We start from the raw sequence: 21,784 nt of genomic DNA, 5'->3' as shown, positions 1-21,784 counted from the left end.
CAAAGTGACACCCGCAGCGGCTGCGGCAGAAGGAGGCGGGGAAGCAGCAAGAAGAAAAGCGGAGGGCTTTTTCCTCTGCTAGGTGCTTCCCCGGTCTTTCCCTCCGTTCCCCGTTCCTCCCGGCGGTCTCTGATCCGTTACTGGCCCCGGCGGGGGACGGCAGCAACCCTGCGGGAGGAGCCAAGGGTGGCGCTACTTTGATGTTCCTGGCCGAGAAGCGTCAGAAGAGCTGATCCTTCGTGCTCAGGATGATCGAGGAGGACGCTGCTCTGAGGAACGGCGGCAGGGGGCTCTCCGGCCAGTGGGCAGACGCGGCGGCCGCTCGACCCCGCACCACCGAGCGACACATAACGGTGCACAAGCGCCTGGTGATGGGCTTCGCCATCTCCATCCTGGCTCTGCTGGTGGTCACCATGATCGCCGTGCTGCTCAGCGTGCGGATCGAGGAGTGCAGCAGCGGCACCGCGTCTGACGGCCCAGGAGGCAGGGCGGGCAACCGGAGTGTCCCGGCGGCGGCTGCCGCCGCTGCCGCCGCAGCCCCCGCAGGAAGTGCCCGCCTGAACCAGAACAGCGCCGGGGAAACTCCTGGAAGTGCAGGGGAAGAGACAGTGGCGTTGGAAGCTGCTAGAGGGGAAGAGGAGGAGGAGGAATGGCCGAGGCGGCGGGAGCAGCAGCCCTGGACCCAGCTGCGCCTTCCCGGACACCTGCGCCCCCTCCACTACAACCTGATGCTGAGCGTCTTCATGGAGAACTTCACCTTCAGCGGCGAGGTCAACGTGCAAGTCGAGTGTCTCAACGCCACCCGTTACATCGTTCTCCACGCCCACCGCATGCACATCGAAGCAGTCCGCGTGGCTGAGGACCGGCTGGCCGGTGCCTTGAACGTCTCCGGCTTCTTCCTTTACCCACAGACCCAGGTCTTCGTGATAGTCCTCAATCGGAGCTTAGAGGAACAGAGAAGTTACAACCTTAAGATCCTCTACAACGCTCCGATCGAGAACGAGCTTCTGGGATTTTTCCGCAGCTCTTATGTTCTCTACGGGGAAAGAAGGTATCGATCTCCTTTCCATGCTTGCCCTTCCTTTATCCTCTTCCCGTTTTTTATTGTGTAAAGTCGGAATAACAAGTGCCTCCTGAAAATTCCTGCGTAAGGGCACCATTTCTATTAATAGAGTCATGTTAACCAAAAGGTTTAACTTCCCAGCACCCCCCCCAACTTTTTTTAAAAAAGTTACCATTTTATGTTAGGACATAAGAGACTTTATAAGCATCATGAATACATCTGTGTGTCAGAAATGGATATGTTTGGAGTTAAATCCACTTGAATTAAACTTCTGCAAAAGTTTTCATGTGACCTTGCTTAAACTCTATCCTGTACCTCCAGCAAAGTTCACATTTTACTGAGGCAGGATCTGATCAATTAAATTTGTAATTTAACTGTCCTTCCATTTGCAACATGTACTGGCTTAAAGAGTGTATAAACTTTCCTGTTCAAAGAGAACCAGATAAAAGAAGCAGAATACAGCAATTATAGAGTATTTTAAGGCTGAAGTTCTTAGAACAACACATTTCTTTTATGATGCTTTAATTCTCAAACGCAGTTAAGAGAGAAGATCTCTTACTATAGCAAAATAATTTTATTCTGCTATACCTGTGTCTGCACAATGGGGTCTCCCTGCATTTATTCTTGGTTTCATTTCACAAAAAGGCAAATCTGTGTGGCAGTCCTAGGAAAAAGGGGAACAATTCATTGTATTTCATTAGTCTTTTTTCAACTGTATCCTTGATAGGGAAGTGGATTTTACTACTCATAGGTTGTAACAGTAATTGACCCTGGGATGTTAGCAGAATAATTTTCAAGTTTTATTCAAGTCTGTAAGAGAGCTGTATTTGACTAGCCACTATTTCCTACATCTCAACATAAGGTCCAAGACGGGATAGGCAATCTGGTGTCTTCCCAATGTTGTGGTTTTTCACCTCACTGATTGAATTGCCAATAAAAAGTATCTGAAGGCAGCAAATTGGTTACTCTTGCTGTAAGAGAAATTAGCCAATTCTTTTTAACTTGGCACTGTTCCATATGCATTTGTTTACATCAACAAGCATAACAACTGAGATAAAAGGAATTTTTTAGAAAGAATTTAAAGAAACCTATCTTACTGAGAAAGTTTTAAAGAGTACCACCAGTACATCGTCTACCTAGCTACAGTATATTAAGGAAATATTTTGTTGTGTATTCAAGTGAGCTGCAAAGGACTTTAGGACTAAACTTGTTGAGAATTTTGGAGCAAGTTTGTATAAATATTTTACAGTTGGGGTGGTGGTTTAGATCTGCTTGATAGTAAACATGGATTTGTCGAGAGAACAGAAACAATGAAGGGAAAGTTTCAGAAGTAGAATTTCAAATAGAGAAAATCACTCCTTTCCTTGTTATGATTTTAGACCATCCATTCCAAGTATACTGTGCAGTTGAGAAGAAAGTCTTGGGCTTCTTTACTGATCATTCTTAAATAGTTAACTTCCCTTTTTAATCACATTATATAGAACAAGTCTGTTAAGACCAGGTTTAGGTTTTTTATACAGCAAATCAAAGATCAAAGCCCAGCCTAATTCCTTAAAAAAAGCTTTAGGTTAAGGAAAGCAGAATTAAATTTATGATAACTTCGTTATCAGAAATATAGAATGAATTTATTTTCATACTGAACATGACTAAAAATCCAACGATCTTATTCTGTACACCTCATAATTTCTTTGAGAGTTTCTCTTGAACAACTAGTTTATTTAAGTCATTGCCATCCAAAAAATGAGAGTGCCTTCACCTTAATTATGCCAATATTCTGTACCTGATACTACTAGTATAACTTTCCTCAAAAGGTGTGAAATGGTTTTTCAGCATAATGGTCCATTAAAAGGATACTACCTCTAAACTCCTTGCAGCAAGTATGTGCAGGATCATAGACTTCTATTTTCATTGCTTTAATAAATGACTTTCTACTGAAGATATGCTTTCTAATGCATCTCCACAGAGAAATGTAGTGTGAGGCAAATTTGCTTTCTAAGCCATATAATAATAATTTCTTAAATTTGTTTGCCACCAAACTCTCTGGAAGTGGACTCTGGAAGCTACAACTATGAAAACAAGAAATTACAATAAAACATTAAAAAAATATGGCAAGTACGAAGAAGTAATTGAAAGTCTGTGGCAAAGTTATAAGTAATGCACATGCAATAATGTAACAATTACAAAGAAGTCTTAGTATATGTACACACAGAAGAAATAATACCAATAGTTTTTGATATCTAGTCATATAGTTATTTACTGATTATACATTTATGTTGCAGTCTTGTACCCACCTGTCTGCAAATAATCTTCAGTGAATACTGTGGCATTTTCTTCTGAGTAGAGTGCCATAGAATCGTTCAGTTATCAACGGATTGCACAAAACAAAATTTTAAATTGCTGTAAATTGGTCCAGCTCTATTTAAGTCAACAGATCAATACCTAATCTCACATAGAGAGGTTCAAGCATTTTGTACTTTTCTGAGAGAGAAGTAAAGTATTTTTGAAATATAGACCACATTGAATTTTTTAATGTTTTCTTTTTTGAAATATCAGAAGTTTATTTGGCAATCATGATCTGGAACACATTTCTATGGAAAAATATGCCTGAAAGTTTGCCAACCCTATAACCATTGGAAACAGGATGACCTATAATTAAAATGATTTCAGAATTTTCGTGGGATTATGTAGCAGTTAAGAAAATTAGTAATCAGCATACAAAATATCAATTGACATTCTTTGCACAATAGCCTAATGATAAATAGCTAATCCCAAGCAGTTATATCCTTTGACTTATTTATATTTAATTGACTTTAGCAGACTTACATTTCCTTTATTTGTTCATTTATCCAAAGTTTAGTTATCATAAGTCTTCCATAGAAGTGATAAAGGTAGATAAAGGAAGATAGGGCTAATTTCTTGACTGTATCAACAAATACTATAAATATTCCTTAAATATTGCGGGGACTCTAAAAATACTAATTTTTCTGTTGAGGTAATTTAATCTTTGATGGTTTAAAGTAAAATCAAAACACCATAATAAAAGTTTTAGTTGTCATTGTATTGGTGACATAACAGTATTTTAAGGGACATCATATACAAATTATCCTAAAAGTGAACTGGATATCTGATTTTATATATAATAGAATAAAACAATTCCTTCAATCCTAATAGCTTTGTTACTTTTCAAAACAAATTTCTAGACAGGATGTTTTAGGAAACATGTCTGTCTTTTTAATAGAAAAGGTAGAATTAAAATAGGTACAAATTACTGTCATCTGTATTCAAGGATGCCATCCTGTAAGTTTTTCTTTCCCATAATTACACATTTGAGATATAATCCTTTCATCAATTACCACATGTGTGTAAAAATGAAGTTTAAACAAAGCATATACAGGATCACAGATTTCTATTTGCATTGTTTTAATAAATGACGATAGTCAAGATATGTTTTCTAATATATTAAAACCACTATGTTATTAAGTACCCCACAAGGCCCACTAGCTATGAATACATTTTAATCCTCTAATTCATCTTTACTTTCAACAAGTATCAGAATATATAAATAAGCTTTTACTGCATTTCATTTATATTCAGCACATAGAGCACAATGTGTTAGAACATAATTATTTATGCTTCGTGAAGTTAATACAAAGATAAGATTGATCTCTCACACATATAATTTAGTAATTGATGGCTAAGAATGGCATTTGTAAGTCTTTCATGAGGCAGAAATTATCACCAGGTCAACATCAGTTTCATCTATAAATAATTTTTTAAAAACAACTTTTCAATTTGGTCCTTCTGATACTTATTACGAATCTAAAGAATGCCCGCATCAGTTCATCCATTCTAACTGAAAATTTAGTCCTGCAATTAATTTTGCTCCAGATATTCTGGCATTAGTGGTTTGGAATGACATAGAACAACCAGTTGTCACAAACCTGGTGGGTGAGCTTTGGACGTGTCTTTATTTGAAATAATTATATCATTAACCATTTTTAGAATGTGTATTTTCAACTATCATATATGTTTCAACATATCACAATCAATTTTTTAAAGTCAATGTAATGATTCCAGCTTTTATTGTAAGAATTTTAATAAATTGAAGTTATTGTCATTGTACATATATACACAGTATACCCATACAATGAAATTCACTTAACACCCAAATACCAGGTCCAACACACATAACAATTCCCAAACACACTCCCACCCACCACAATTCTCCACCCCTAAACCACCCAAACATCCACACAACAGACCAAGTAATACTGTCCAACAGCTCACTGATGGTGGCCCTTTAGTTCATTGTTGAGTGCAATTATAGCTCTGGGATAAAAACTATTCAGAAAACGCGTGGTCCGAGTTTTAATTAAGTTTTTAAAGAGGGTTTTGAGATTATGCCATGTTCAAGAACGAAATACTTGAAAATATTACTCAATTAAAATATAAGAAAGTTGATTTTTAAAAAAAAGTAATCTGGGAACATGAGGCATTAATAAGAAAACAAGTGGGATTTAGTATTTATTTAAACATCTAATAATTTAGAACATTGAATTTTCAGTGAAATGATTACAGAAAACTAAATATTGCAGAAATCACAATCACACTTTTAAAAGTGTCATTTTAATAGTTACATGCATTTATTTGAAAAATAGTATTAGTAATATTTGGTCTTTGAAGACTATAGAAAATATTGTCAGACATATACAACAATATAAATTAAAATCATGTTCTGCCTAAAAATATGAAATCATAAATCTCATAAACCATAAATGCAAATGTATGGTTAAAAAAATTGAACAAAATTTCAAAACTTCCATCAGCTTTGTAGCTCTATTATACAGAGTTTCATTAGTTTTTCTTTCTAGATGAAAAAGAAATACAAATATTATACAGAAATAAAATGGAGGTTTAAAATCCTTCAACTCAGTAAAACAAGCAGTCAGTGTCTTAGCCTATTGTTACAATATGAGTAATAAATGTAATGTATGTGCAGGCATGTCAACATATAGAATGTGGATTAATTTTCAATAATTTTTAAACTTTCACCACCCTTCTATCATTTAATAAGTATTTTTCCATTGGAATTAGATAAAGCCAAGTACAAACAAAACACTATACTGGTAGTATGGCCATGGGATTCCATGTTGTCTCTTCACTTTTTCTTTGCAAATCTGAAAAGGAAATTACTTTTACTTCTGATGTTGACTAATTTGCAATATCCCATTGCAACAAACCTAGCAAATTGTGTCTTATTTTAGTTAACAAACCTGGCTCTGAAAGCAATCTTTGTTTTTGTTTGTTTTGTAATTTGGAACTGCAATATATTCAAAACCAAAAGTAGAGGTTTTCAGTCCTTTTTTAAAAATGTGCAAATAAAGAGGGAAAAGGTAGTCCAAAATTTGCTGTACGTAATGCTTTTTGAACTAAGCCAATGATTTTATATATATCTGATACAGTTTTTCTTGGTATTTCTATTTGATAAATGCTACACATAGTAAAATATGATATTACTAATGGGGCAAGATTGGCATCTAGCAAATACCTTAAATTTCTAATATCACTGATACTTTGCTTATAAAAACAACAGTTTCCAAAGTACTCTTATGAGAACCAGTTTGGTATAGTGGTTAAGGCATCAGGCTAGAAACCAGGAGACCATGAGATCTAGTCCAGTCTTAACCACAAAGCCAACTGTGTGACCTTGGGCCAATCACACACACTCAATTCTAGGAAACAGGCAATGGCAAACCATTAATGAAATCTTGCCAGGTAAACTGCAGGGACTTGTCCAGACAGTTGTCAGAGGTCAACACTGAATTGAAGGTGTCAAGTATTCTTAGATGAGAAAACACTATACAGCATGATGAAGTCAGAGTGCATTATTACTTTCTTACAAAGTTCCTAAAAGGTCCTTATATCATTAATATAATTGTAAACTATAGTTAACTTGTTTTTATTTTTTCCTGGATTTATTCCTGTCTAAGATTCTGCTATAGGTTGCAGCACTTAGTAAGATACCCCAAAGGTTTTTAAAAACCATATTGATAGAACTATCAGATAAATACTTTCTCTAGTGTTAAATGTAATTTTGGTTTTATGTTGCATATAACTACTCTTTCAAACACTTTTTCAAATTCAACAAAACATGTTTTTTTATAAAAATCTATAGATACAGATATGGCTATAATAATTCTAGTTATACATAATGAAAGGTCATTCAAAACCAAATAATTTTAGTCCAAAAGGAAAAAAAATGTTGACAAAGCTTCACAATGACTGTTGCTCTTTTTTTCTCCTTGCAAATTTCCTGTAAGTTGATCCTTTTTTTTTTTTAAATGAACCAAGTGTTGCTGCATTGGGTGCAACAGGGAGTTGACCGACAGGAATTGACTGACCATTGCCTGAGTCTGATATTGTGGGCAGAGGAAGTGTGAGCGAATGGCCCAAAGTCACTCAGCTGATCTAAGGCAGGATTAGAATTCACATGCTTCTGGTTTCTAGCCTAGTGTCTTAACTAGTAATCCAAACTTGCCCTCTTTTGCATTGCAATATTTTTTTTTTGCATCCAGTTCTGAATAAAAACATTTTTTTTCCTTCCAGGTTTCTTGCAGTTACACAGTTTTCTCCTACACATGCCAGAAAAGCCTTTCCTTGCTTTGATGAGCCTATCTACAAGGCCACATTTAAAATCAGCATCAAGCATCAAGCAACTTATTTATCTTTGTCCAATATGCCAGTGGAAACTTCTGTTTCTGAAGAAGATGGATGGGTTACCGATCACTTTTCACAGACTCCACTCATGTCCACATATTACTTAGCTTGGGCTGTTTGCAATTTTACATACCGTGAGACTACCACAAACAATGGTGTTGTAGTAAGTATTGCTCAGTCTACTTTCATTGGGAAACGTTTGAGAATGAACATGACATGTTCAGATAAAAGTGTTTAGTTATTCAGCAATGTCTCTTTGGCTAATGACCATTTCTGTTTAATTTATAGACATCCAATTAGCACCTTATACCGACAGTCTGAAATACCTGCTTAATCTTTTAGAGTCAGAAAAGAGAATATAGGATTGAGTTGTTGAATCAGCTTTAAAGATTTGTTGCATCTTTTAATATAGATAGAAAATTCTTTTATTTATTTGCATTTATTTATTTAATTTATAATTTGTGGCAATCTGGCAGTTGTCAGCAGCTAGCATCATTTATAAAAATTAGTCAAAGGAACTGTTATTATTAAAAGCTTAGGTATCCTTCATCCTTCTTTGCTAACTTTATTTATTTTCAAATTTTGTATGCCATCTTTCAAAATAAGGTTTTGTCATGGAAGTGTAGTTAGTAATGAAGGGTCCCTCCACGTTCTTAAGTACGATAGTACCTTGGTACTTGTCATTAATTGGTTCTGGAAGTGTGATGAGTAACTAAAATGACAAGTACCAAACAATTTTTTCCCATAAGGAATAATGTAGTGAGTCAACAAGTTTTAGCTTGTGCATCGAGTACCAAACAAGTACCGGGACAAATTTTTCACATCAAGTGCCAAATTTGATCAATTTTAAAGCATTTGAGTACTAAGGTACCACTGTAAACTGTGATTTTAAATATATTTCTGACATTGTTTGAATTATTGTATGGTTTGGGATTCAAATATCACCCTACTGAAGGCTGATATTTGTTCTTAAGATCAAAAGTGGAACTAACTACAATTTCTGTGAAGTATTCTGGAGTCATCAAATGCTTTGTGGTCATCTAATTAAGCCAGTCTATTTTCTGAATAAAGGACTTTAATATTTGAAGCTGATTGTGAAGAAGAAGCATCAACATAGTTGTCTCAATAAGAAATTAGCTATTGCTAGACTTGAGCACCTAAATTTATTTTATGTTCAAATTATTATCTTGAAAAATTCTACTATTAACATAATTAGCATTTCTATCCCAGGATGAGATTTTAATAATTTTGCCACCAAACCTTTCTATGGCTCCATTCTATTATGTCTATAGACATACATTTAGCATGAATACAAGATTTCTGATTGGATTTTCAGCCATATTTTTACATCATTGATGAGTAGGTTTTATAATGTATTTTATAATGTACTAGCTGGATACCTGTGCTTTGCTATGAAACTATGTGATTGGGCTTGATAAATGGAACTAAACAGTTCTGGATTAATGCCTGGGTAGATTCCACAACAGATGTCCCTTTCATTGTCATCATCACTAACAAAGTATATCTGGAGAAATGAAGGCTGCTGCTGAGGCCCCGCCATGATACTTCCTATCCTGTGGTAGACCTGCCCTTGCACTTTGAATGTTGGCATAAAATTTCCCTCCTTCATCTCTCTGGCTCCAAAAGATGTCATTTGGAAGCATCCGTTGTACTTCTGGGCAGCAGAAAGAAAGTGGTCTGCCATTGGATGCTGGTGGGTGAGAAGGCTGTGTAAGGGTTCAGGGTAGGGCACAAGAGGAGGGAGATGGACTTTACCGCCACTGCAGCATATCCCGGGAGTCTCATCCTGCCACTTCAGGACATGGCACCAGGCACAAGGTAACCGAGGTCTGAGGTCAACAACCTTTTTCCTGGAGTAATCAATCTGAGGTTCATATTTAAAACCAGACAAATACTTATTAGTCCAAGGCATTTATCTGATTTGTGATACCTTTTCATTGTATTTAGCTGTAGCTGCCTGATTAACATAGGGGTTATTAGATGCATACTTTTTTACAGCCTCTCTATTGACTTCGAGATGACTTTGATGATACTTTTTTGCAGCTTCCTTTACTTGTGTTTTCCTAATCACATCTGTAAATCTTTTCCTGCATTTTCCCCTCTTTTCCCTTTAACTGGTGTTACAGTAGAAGGTACAGATTTGTCTGAACTGAGGAGGTCAGTGTAAGAAATGATTTGGGGCTGGGACACTATGCAGGAAAAATTTGGTTCACAATCCATTGGCTCAGTGGTGGTCAGTGATTGAAACTCATAAGGGGATATCTCTCCCGCCGCCTTGAATTTGGAAGCAGTTCCATAGGTGGAAGGCGTAGACATTTTGGTGAGGTAGCGATGTTTAGTACAGACCACTCATGAGTGAAGGAGTGGAACGTCTGCCAGTTTGAACTGAAGTAACGGAATGTGACACAACTGGCAGTTGGAACAGAGTTCTTTTCAGGTGGGGAGGGGGAGTAGAATGTCTAGCTCCTTATCATCAGAGCATATTAATATAAGGCAACTGGTGTTCTGTCCCCGTACAACACACGCACCCCCACAGATGGCCCAGAGTTAATAAGCCACACGACAAAACTCTTTGAAGATAAAGCTGGCAGCAACCCAGTGGCTAGCTGCCAATTCAGACTTTACTCACACAAAACAAAGATTAGACTGCAAGCATTCCGATAAAACAGGCAGAGTTGCAACAATACAAGGATTAATCCAAATGCAGTCCGATAAAGCAGGCAAAGTCCAGTAACGCAGAGATCATGGATTATTTCCAGTTTTTGCTCGTCACAAACTGAACTGGCCACCACACCCACATTTATACCCTGTGGGGTGCGGTCCAGTGACTCAGCTAATCTCTGGCACGCCTTCCCCTCTGCTGCGCACGCTTCTCCCTGCGCCTCTGCCGAGGGTCCAGGCAGCACTTATCTTCTTAATCGCTGTCCACCTGTGGCTGTGGGGATGTGCTTGGCTCTGAGCCTATCATTGGCCTTCGGTGTCCTCCGGAGGCATTGCCAGAGAGAAGGGTCCTGGAGAGGGAGGTCTTGCCAACTCCTCTCCCTCACTCTCAGAGTCTGCATCTGTCTATAGCCCAGGCTCAGGCAATGGAGCCACAACAACTGGCAGTTGGGACAGAGTTCCCTTCAGGTGGGGAGGGGGAGTAGAATGTCTAACTCCTTAGGATCAGAATATGTGAATATAATACTGTATATGAAATACTAATGATCTGATGGTCATTTCTAAAAATCCTTTCTTAGTGAGCACCTAGAAGCCAAGAGGAACATACGTGCCAAATTTCAAGTTTGTAGGCTTTACCATTCTGGAGATTTCGTGATGAGTGAGTGGTATTTGGCTTTTATATATAGAGATAATGCATACACATGTTTGTGGGGAAGTATTTCATTTATATTTACCATATTTTTCAGAGTATAAGATGCTCCAGAGTATAAGACGCACGTTAGTTTTTGGGCAAGAAAACACGAAAAAAAAATTTCTTCCTCTGCCTACCAGCATCCATCGGTATTCATCTGGTTAGCGTCCTTGCAGCAAACAGCAAACAGCCTGGTCAGCTTCAGCACATTATCGCAGCCTGATTCAGCAGGAGAAGCTAATTGGCAGTTGGATCGGCCTCCTAGAATATCACCAATCAGCTGTTCCAGGCTGCGGGGATCACCACAGCCCATCGCCGCCTCCGCGCATCACATTTTCGGTCTCCACATGCCCCATTTTTGGCCTTTATGTGTTGCGTTTTCAGCTGGTTCCAGATGGTGGGGATTGGCGGTGGTGGCAGCAATCCATGCCTCCTGGAATTGGTCAAAAAGTGACGCACGAAGGCCAAAAACAGGGTGTGTGGAGGCCAAAAACGCAATGTGTGGAGGCCAAAACCATGATGCACGGAGGTGGTGATCAGCGGTGATGTGCTGTGGCAATCCCTGCAGCCTGGAACAGGTCTAAAATGGAGTGTGCGGAGGCCAAAAACACACTGTGTGGAGGCTAAAAACGGCCGAAGGGTGGGGGCCGGTGGGTGGGCGGGGCTTTAGCAACATTCGCTGTATAACATGCACAGACATTTCCACCCACTTTTTTTGGGGGGGGGAGTGCGTCTTATACTCCAAAAAATACGGTATATTGTACCTCATCCATTTGACTTTTGCATCATAGCCTTCACTTGGTATTCCAGTTGAAGGATATATTCACATGTAGTTTATGGTACTTGGCAGAAAACTACACACTTAATGTATTAATGGAGGTGTACTGACGACAGTTTTCTTTTGTGAAAAATATCATATATGTAACTATGTACTAAACCAAAATATATACAAAAATTTTGCCTGCTAAATAGATGATTTAAAACAAAACTTCCTGCCAATTCACATTCCTGTTGAAAGTCAAATGGGAAAAATGTTCTTTTGTTTAGTCCAAATTGTGGTAGTAATAAAATTGTAAATTAAAGACTACGTCAGAGGGGTTTCTCATCTGTTTAAATTTTTACTAGGATATGTAAAATATTCTGTGTACAAACAAATATTTGCATTAAACAGCTGTTTTCATGTGATCTGTACTGAATCAAAGCACATATTTAGTCCATGCACCGAGAACAGCATACTTCATTGATTTTTTCCCATCTACCCAATGTTCTCTCATCCACTATTACTGTCTTGATGTGGACATTAATCATATGCTTCATTCCCAAATCTTCCCCAAATCATCCTTTACCTTCTCCCTCAGTTGCCACCACTAGTATTATAGCACAAACATATCTCACTGGCTGACCTGTCCGCCTTCTACTCATTCTAGCACCTTCCTTCCCTCCTGCATGATTACAAGGGAATGTTGGCTACATTCCACAGTATATTCTCCATTTAATTCAGAGATCAAGAAAACTCAAAATGCTTGGCTTGTATTCTACACGTTGAATGTAGATAGGCTGAGGAATATGCTGTGCTGGGATATCTGGGAGGCAGCTAAAGGGAAGTAGGAAAGAGGAGGCACTGCAAAGGTGTGGAGTCGTGGTTGGGCCATTGGAGTAAGTCACAGTGGGAGCTTCTAAGGGGAAGAGGGGTGAGTGGGGCAATGCACATCAGCCTTCCATCACTTGATCCACTCAGATTTGATTTCACCTGAAATCCACAACAATCAAACAATTGAAATATGGTATTGTATTCTAATTTCAAAACAAAACAATTTTTCTGTTTCCTATGTACTCTTAATTTTTACATTTGTTATGTCATGTCTCATCTACGGAGTTCAAGTTTGCATTTGCAGTGATTCAGATACAATATCTTTGCAGCAAAGAGATTAAATTAGATTGGAAGTTTATGTCTGATTTAAAATCGTTCCAATTCTGGACTGAGATTCCAACTGTAGGATGATATTCTCTTGGGAAAAACACCTATTTATTTTTAAGCAATGTCATATACATTGTCTTGTCCTGTGATTTTGGGATATAAATTCTATTTAAAAGCAAGTTGTTAACATATATAAGAGGGACTTCTCCTGCAGATGTAATGCATACCATTTATCTCATTTTGTTCAGTGGGATCTGCCCTGTAGTAACATTGATTGAGATTTTAGGCTTAATTTGTTTGTTTGACTGAAGACCAGCCCTCTGACGGTTATCTTAAAATCAGCTGGATTGCAAAATTATAATATATATTTTCCTTCTCATCACAGCAAATATTGTGAAAGTAGGAATTGTTTCCTGACATAATTCTCAGAAAGGTATACTGCAGTTTTTGAATTATATTACTTAGCTTTCATTTGAAGTTCCCCAAAGCCAAATCACAATTTTGTTTACTATTTTTCATTTGAAAAGTAACTGACTGCAGCACTTTGATACATGACTTCAGAGCTGTATAATTTACTTGCTTTTTTAATTGCATTGACTTGAAGAATGAATTATCAGTTGAGAGTATACTTAGTGGTTATAGTACAGCAAACTCATTTGGCGACCTTATTTTACCTGATCTCATTCTTCAAAAGATATGTGGATAATTACATTTCATACAGGTATTTCTGGCTGCTAGAGGTCTTTCAAATGAGAGAAAAGAATACTTTTCTTCAAAATTTGAGCATGTAGCTTGATTGGACTGTGCTTTCCCTGAATCAGAATAATATATAGTGATTTGCACCTGAATAAATCTCAAATCCATTAAGTCAAGAGCAGTGATACATACAGCATAATGTTATAGATTAACAGCATTTATTTAAATGGTCTTTCACTCAGAGAAGTTGTTATAATACCATATGCAACTATTTTGTGTCCTGCCAGCATAGAGATGCTACAGTTTTCATTGTAAGTGCACATATGGTGGGAAAGAGGAATGCTAATGTTTAAGAATACAATTTGGTAATGCTTCATTTGGAACCTGTGATATTATTTATTCGTCAAATTTGTATGGATGCCTATCTCACAAAAAAGTGACTCTGGGCTCTCCTACATTTAATAAAAATAATAAATATATAACAGTTATATCAAGTATAAAAACCATAAAAACGTGAGAAGATGATTGTCACAGTAAAGGAACCATCACCAGAATTCCCTGGTCCCCTAGAATCTCCAGGCCTGAAGGCATAGTGATGTTCTGAAGGGGCTGTGGAATGTTAAGAGGGATAAATATCAGTTCTGGTGAGAGAAGTTTCCATAAGGTGGGCACCATGGCAGAAAAGACCTGTCTTCTGAAACTCACTGCGTAGTTCAGACCTGGTCTCCCATCTATGGGAAGTGGTCCCACAGATGAACTGGCCACATGTCATGAAGGGATTTAAAGATTTAAAAGCGGCATCTTGATTTGGAGCCAGAAACAAATTGGCAGCCAATACAGTATAGCCCACAGAGCAGAGGTGTAACGTACCATACTAAGGTCACACATAACTGCCTGCGCTGTTCCATTTTGCATTGGCGGAAGCTTCTGGATATGCTTCAAAAGCAGCCCCATATAGAAGGCATTACAGAAATCCAAGCAGGAGTTTATCAGGGAATGAATTACAGTGGACAGTCCTCTCCTATCCACAATGGACACATAATACAAAGCTGTGCAAAGGCCCTCCAAGAAACAATTACCACCTACCCTTCGAGCAAGAGTCAAGAGTCCAGGAGGGACTTCCCAGTTCTATCTGGGGCAATGCTACCCCATTCAACACCAAAGATGGTATAGTGCTAGAATTGGAAAATTCCCAAGCTCAAAGCCACTCAGTCTTGCCAGGGTTCAACCTGTTGTTTCCCCACCAGACAGTCACAGTCTTTAGGCACTGAGATAAGATGTTCATGGCATTGCTTTATTCACCACGGGCAGAATTGTATGACTGGGTATCATCAAGTACTAGAGAAGTTTAAACTCATTGCTTGGGTGTTATATGTAGAGTGTGCAGAGAAGACTGTCATAAGATTTTTTTAGCTTATAAAAAGAAAAGTTACATTGTAGAACTTCTACAGGGAGTTCCTTGAATGGATTGGATTGGAAAAGTAGCTGGTTACTGTATATATCAGAATAGTTATATATTATCTCCAGTATCAGAAACAGTATGCCTATTGGTATTATTTTTGAGGACAGTCAGTGGAAAATATTAATATTCTGCTTGTAGTCTTATCCTAGGTATCTGGTTACTATGGAGAACAAAATGCTGAATGGCCCTTGATGTGATGCAAGATGGGGACTGTGTTCTTCCCAAGGAAGCTTACATGCTGACAATGCAAATGTGCAAAATAAATATTTGCAAAGTGAACTATTCAGAACTGTTCTTTGCTGATATCCATCAGTTAAAGAACCTTCTTTGAAATATAAGACTTGTAGGAAGAGCTGTTCAGTCTTTTCTATTTGCTTCTTGCATCCCTTGCCTTATATATTTTTCTGTCTTCCCATTCCTTCAGGTTATGAAGATGGCATACAATCCTGAAATATAGGTTGCATAGGTTGAGAATATGTCTTGTCCCAAATTCAACAGTATTATAGCATATTGATTTTGCCATATTATTCAGGGTTAGACTGGGCTATCAATGTAATAAGCTGTTCTTTGAAAAATAGATTCAGCCTTTGAAACCACTGTTTAATTCTTAGGTTGAAAAGTAAAAATCCACATGGAAGATAAAATTCTAAAATAATAAAAAGACTTTAGGTTACGGCACAATCTAAATTTATTTTTGACTAATAATATGGTATCTTATTTTTCTTGTCTTTTCAGTGGTTTGCTTTGAATTCCAAGGGAATAATTGCAAGTGAACAGTTTATTTAACCTCTTTACCATTCCTGGAGTATCTATAAGCAGCTCACATTTTGCTTCCAGTTCATTTGTTATTCAGAATTACTGAACAATTGTCACTATGTATTTTGGAGCTGATTGCAGATATTCTGCACTTCAGCTCTGTATTGTATAAAACTCTGTGCCAATAAAACATATATTTATGCAGTACTAGTTTTTAGTTTCTGTAGATATTTTTGCCAATTTAAAAAATAACTGTCTTTAGCAGTGTGAACACTATTATATATATTGATATAATGAATTAATTTGAAATTCAAATGAACATTGTACTATTCATGCAGAAGAAATAGCTAGGAGGGATAGTGGTGTGATCCACTTTTCCCCGATACTTTAAAAACTCTGTCTTACCCTATATCACTCCATATTATCTTATTTGCTTGTCTTCGCACTCTGTATTTATTTTGATTACTCTCTAATAACCTTATTTTGTACTGACTTTGATGCACACACACCTGCTGTCCCAGACCTATGTTGTTTATCTCAACTTTATTGCTGTAATGAACAGATGTATAACTTTTCAAAAGGGAGAATGAATTGCTAGATGCCACAAAAAGGCATTTCCCCTGGAATGTTCTTTGCAGGATATCCAGGTGCTAAATTAGATCATCCCCTCACTTATGAAAAAAAAAAATTAAGCCAATGGAGGCCAGGATGATAGACAACTTTAGCAGAGACTTAAATAGGAAGGTGAAATATTCCAGCTAGCACAATAAAGGGGTCTGTCCAGAGTCTTTTTCAGATTTCCTGTCTGCAGAATGATGTTTAATTTACATTCTCTTGTAATTTATATTACTTCAATGCACTTTTGGCTCTTTGATTTTTGTGTTTATTGCTTGAACATTAAAACAACCTACTGGTACTCAATTGGCTATTGGGCAGTAGAACTGACATTTACCATGAGTTAAGCAGGTAATTGTAGTTTGTTGTGGGTTCATTGTGGGTATATATATAATGCTTACTTCCCAATGTGGGTAATTCATTGTGGGTCTATTCTGCAGAATTTCATTATTGCCTTCCTTTAGATGTACTAAAAATTCTAGACACTGGTGACATAATTCTGGTATTTAAGAGGATTCTAAAATCATTAAAAAAAATCACCAAGTAATTTTGAACTTTGCTACAAAGCTATCTTTTATGTCAAAGCTTTATGTCACAAAGAACTCCCTGAGGAATAAAACTGTTGATTTTATAAATTAATGATTAAATAGCAAGTACAGTTGTTTTTAAAATGTATTTTTGTTTCAGCAAGTGCTCTAGGAATATAGTAGCAAAAATTAATGGTGACCAAGACCTGGAATAAAATTCATTGTCCTGGGCTGTTTGGTCTCTTTCAGCCAAGGCTATCTTTGGGTAAAGGAATAAGATAACTCTGTAAAAGAAAATGAACACCTTGGAACAAAAGTAAAAATATAAATTTAATTAATAAATATAAAATTATCACATCTTAGAGATTTCAATTGCTTAAAGCAATTAAAATCTTTAATTTTAATTGTCTGAAACTAAATTAGCTCCAAAGTGGTTGTTTCTGTTTAATTCAATTCTGCAGAGTGGGAAAAATATCATTGCTTATGAATAGTAACATGTTGTTGAAATTCCAATTAAGATGATGATGATTTTAAAAAGATTCAGTGAAGTAAGTTATCATGTAACACATAAGCATCTAAAGTCCCTGGTATTTTACAAATTACAAGTTACATATTAATGTCTAGAACAATTTCTAGACATTAAAAGCAGTGATATATTTTAATCTATGATTTTTGGAGATTGCATTTCATTTCTTACTATGTTTTCATCCAATAGAATTCCAGTTGTCTATTTATCCACAAGCCTGTATCTTGAACATGAATAAGAGGGAGCATGATTTGAAACTAATGGGAAAAAGGTTTGGGACTCTTGCTGATTGATGCTTTACTGCTTTAAATACACATTTCTTAAAAGTGCTTTTTAAAATTAATGAATGTTGAAAACAGTTGCCTTTTAATATGAGTTTGCAAGTTTGCTCAAGATCTTTTGAAATCTTGAGTAGATTTCAATGGTTGAAGACCAGAAGAATACAATTAAAAATGATTATTAATTTTTAATTTGATAAAATCTTTTTTCTTTAATTTTGCAATGCTATCTTATTGATTTTGATGTATTTTATCTGACTGTACATGAAACATTGCTCTTACTAGTCAAGAGCAAATAAAACTTTCCTTACTACTTTTAGTAAGCAAATGATTGTGTGTATAATAACAGATAACTTCAATTTTGCAAATGAATCTCCAGAAAATGGGTATGCTAAAACCCATGAATTGCAAGCATATAGTCAGCAGTTATTGATCAGTAATTTGAATTTGCAAGCTGAAGATATCAGGAAAATACTGTCCATGTATAATGCTTACTTCCCAAAAAATAAAATAAAAAGTCCTCAGTCAGCAGTTGTGGTCACATTATTTAAATGCGTGAATGTAATATAAATTCTCTGCATCTCTTATGAATTGAGTGTCATTTAATGGAAATGTTGGATGCCACATATAAACCCATTGCCTATAAATAGGCTTAAATAGAAAGTATGGTAAGTGCATAGAAATGGTAGCTGAATCTTCAATCTGCTGCATAATAATAATTTTACATATATTAATCATGTGACTGATGCAGGTAGTTTTCAACTTACAACTGTAATTGAGACCAGAAATCCAGTTAGAAATGGTTACATTTATAAATTGAGGCACCCATGAGATGAGACCAGAAGTAATTTTTTCTGGCCTTTTTTGTGACGGTTGTTAAGCGAATGCTTAATCATTAAATAAACACCTTAGTCATTAAGTGAACCTATTCATTTGAATGGGCTTTTTTCCCCCCGCTGAAAGCTAGCAAAAACCACCACATATTGTAGTCACATGACTGTGGGAAATAGTGACAGGTTGTGAAGCTGATCTGCCTGATATGTTTGTTTTGTTTGTTTTATGTTTTATTAAATTTATATACCGCCCTACTCCCGAAGGACTCAGGGCGGTGAACAGGCACAAAATAAAATACATAGATACAAAAGTTAAAAACATAATTAAAACCAGATTAAATAATTTAGCCCAAGACAATTAAAAATCCCAATAACTTAAAACAGATTAAAATTTCGATTTAAAAGAATTTTAAAACGGGAGAAAATTAGGCCAGGCCGGCTTGCTGGAATAGGAGAGTCTTAAGAGCATGGCGGAAAGTGCGCAGATCCGGGATCCTTGGTATCTCTGGGGGGAGCTCGTTCCAGATAGTGGGTGCCCCCCAGAGAAGGCTCTCCCCCTGGGGGCCGCCAGTCGACATTGTTTGGCTGATGGCACCTGGAGGAGCCCCTCTCTATGAGAGCGTACCGGCCAGTGGGAGGCTATTGGTGGTAGTAGGCGGTCCCGCAAGTACCCAGGGCCTGAGCCATGGAGCGCTCTAAAGGTGGTGACCAAAACCTTGAAGCGCACCCGGAAGACCACCGGGAGCCAGTGCAGCTCGCGCAGGAGAGATGTCACACGGGAGCGCCATGTTGCTCCCATAACCACCCGCGCGGCCGCACTCTGTGCCAGTTGGAGCCTCCTGGTGCTCCTCAAGGGGAGCCCCATGTAGAGAGCGTTACAGTAGTCCAGGCGGGAAGTGATGAGGGCATGAGTGACTGTGTGTAGGGAGTCCCGATCCAGAAAGGGACGCAACTGGCGAATCAGGCGAACCTGATGAAAAATCCTCCCGGTCACGGCAGTCAAGTGCTCTTCTAAAGACAGCTGTGAATCCAGGAGGACACCAAGTTGCGAGCCCTCTCCGTGGGGGCCAGCGATTCGCCCCCAATAGTCAGCGATGGTGTCAACTGACTATATTGGGACGTCGGAAACCACAGCCACTCGGTCTTGGATGGGTTGAGCCTGAGCCTGTTCCTCCCCATCCAGATCTGCACGGCCTCCAGACACCGGGACATCACTTCAAGGGCATCCTAACTTAAAACAGTCATAAATTCACTGGATATAGGTTGGGGATATCTGTAATCACAATAACTTTTATACTACTGGTAATTTGAGTGCAATACTCACAATGTTTCTTTTGAATTAATATTGTTTTCATTTTAGGCAATTCTGCAATAGTGGGATAACTTCAGGTAGGGAAGAATTATTTTCAGGGGATGGTTGTCTGTGGAACTGACTGTGGATTTATTCTAGAAAGTTGGTACTGGAGAGTTAGCAATCTACTATGAGGCAAGATTAGCTACCAGCAAAGTAATTGCTAAAAGGATGAAAGAAGAGCGGGCCTTCATGGAAGGAAAAGCAGCACTGCAGGAAAGCAGGAAAACACTGAGCAACCAGTCCTGGAGATCAAATCTTAAAGTAAGATCTCCAATTCTAAAGAATTAATTTTCCATTGGCAACAAGTAATTTATATAGAATGAGATCTATTTGCCTTGCTCATATGAGTTCTTTCACAAGAGATTATGTTACTCTCAACAGATTTTACTTTAGATAATACTTGTTTTTAGTCAGGATAGCCCCCCAGTATGTTAGCATGCTTGAAGTATCCTCCAATGTGCTGTCTGAATCTTGGAATCTTTTCCATTAGCAAGTCTTCTGGGGAATATTTGTGTGTGTGTGTGTGTATGTTTCAAAGTATCTGTGAATTTCATATATGCACTTCAAGGAATTAGAAAAAAATATTTGGGTATCTGTCTCTGGTTGTTCCTGGAATTAGTTGGATGAATTACAACATATAATTTGTCAGAAAAGTCATTTTCAAAAAGTTCTGGTAATAATTTTTTAAAATAGGTTCATGGAAGGTAATTTTTTAATCATAAACTTTAAAATAATATTTTGCCTACTTCATCTATGATTCTGATCCTCTTGTATAATGTTTAGTAACTAATATGCAGTTTATGGAAATTTTGCTTTGAAGTCTGAAGCTTGAATATTTTTTTGTAATCTTTGAACCCAGTATTGGATGCAAGTGACATGTTTCCTAAAAAATTATTTACTGGATCAGAATGGCCTTGGGAATAATTTACAAGCATAAAGCTAAAAGTACTTTCTGTAAAGGAAATACAAAGTTAAATGAAACACTTGGAATAATTTTATGCCAGTTTCATAGAAAAGGTGAGCTCATTCCTATATTGGAGTGAATACCTATCATAAGGCCAGTGTCTCCTATGCATGTACTATCATGGCAGGCAATCTTATACTTGCTGGCAAGAGTTTGAATAACAGATGTTTATCAGAAGAAAGCTGATGTGTGCATTTTATTTATTCATTCATTCATTCATTCATTCATTTGTAAGCCAGATTTTAAGGTAAAGGGTTGGGTGAATGTTAACACTGCTTTTATAAAGGTAGGATAAATACATTATAATTTTGTTCACAATCCTTGCAAAAGGAGAACAGTGACTGGCAGTTATTACACTTTAAACAGTATTACTGCAACTTTCAAGTTAAACTTACCAGTCTGCTTCTTAAATACTGGGAACCAAAACGAAAAGCTATCAAGAATAAAGAAAATAATTGAAAGTGAAATGACACATTCCCTTAAACTGATGGGTTTCATTTGATAAATAATAGCCAATTCTTTTTGTGCCTGTCGACAAGGCATTCAACAAGATGGCTGAAGGTGGCTGGAGAGAAGGCTTGTAGGCCCTCTTAATGAGAAACAAATGACTGGGGAGTATGGCTGAGAAGTGATAAATCGACTCTCACTAAATCCAGACACAGACTCTCTTGGGACTGTGCCTGCATCAAGGAAAACCAGTAA

At 37.4% G+C, this 21,784-nt stretch overlaps 1 protein-coding gene across 1 annotated transcript in view; it reads left to right on the top strand.

The window, feature by feature from the left end:
• The first annotated feature begins 248 nt into the window (after nucleotides 1-248).
• Nucleotides 249-21,784, top strand: part of TRHDE (thyrotropin releasing hormone degrading enzyme) — a 280,033-nt gene continuing 258,497 nt past the window's right edge. The window contains exons 1-2 of the mRNA XM_034403421.3: nucleotides 249-1,051; nucleotides 7,670-7,943. Of these exons, the coding sequence (XP_034259312.1) occupies nucleotides 249-1,051; nucleotides 7,670-7,943 (1,077 nt within the window). The remainder of the gene's footprint in view (nucleotides 1,052-7,669; nucleotides 7,944-21,784) is intronic.

Source organism: Pantherophis guttatus, chromosome 7, assembly GCF_059756535.1.
Source record: "Pantherophis guttatus breed Tessera chromosome 7, ASM5975653v1, whole genome shotgun sequence".
In the NCBI taxonomy this organism is placed as follows: domain Eukaryota; kingdom Metazoa; phylum Chordata; class Lepidosauria; order Squamata; family Colubridae; genus Pantherophis; species Pantherophis guttatus.
Note: the sequence above shows the minus strand (reverse complement) of the source record. Positions and strands in the feature narration are given on the sequence as shown.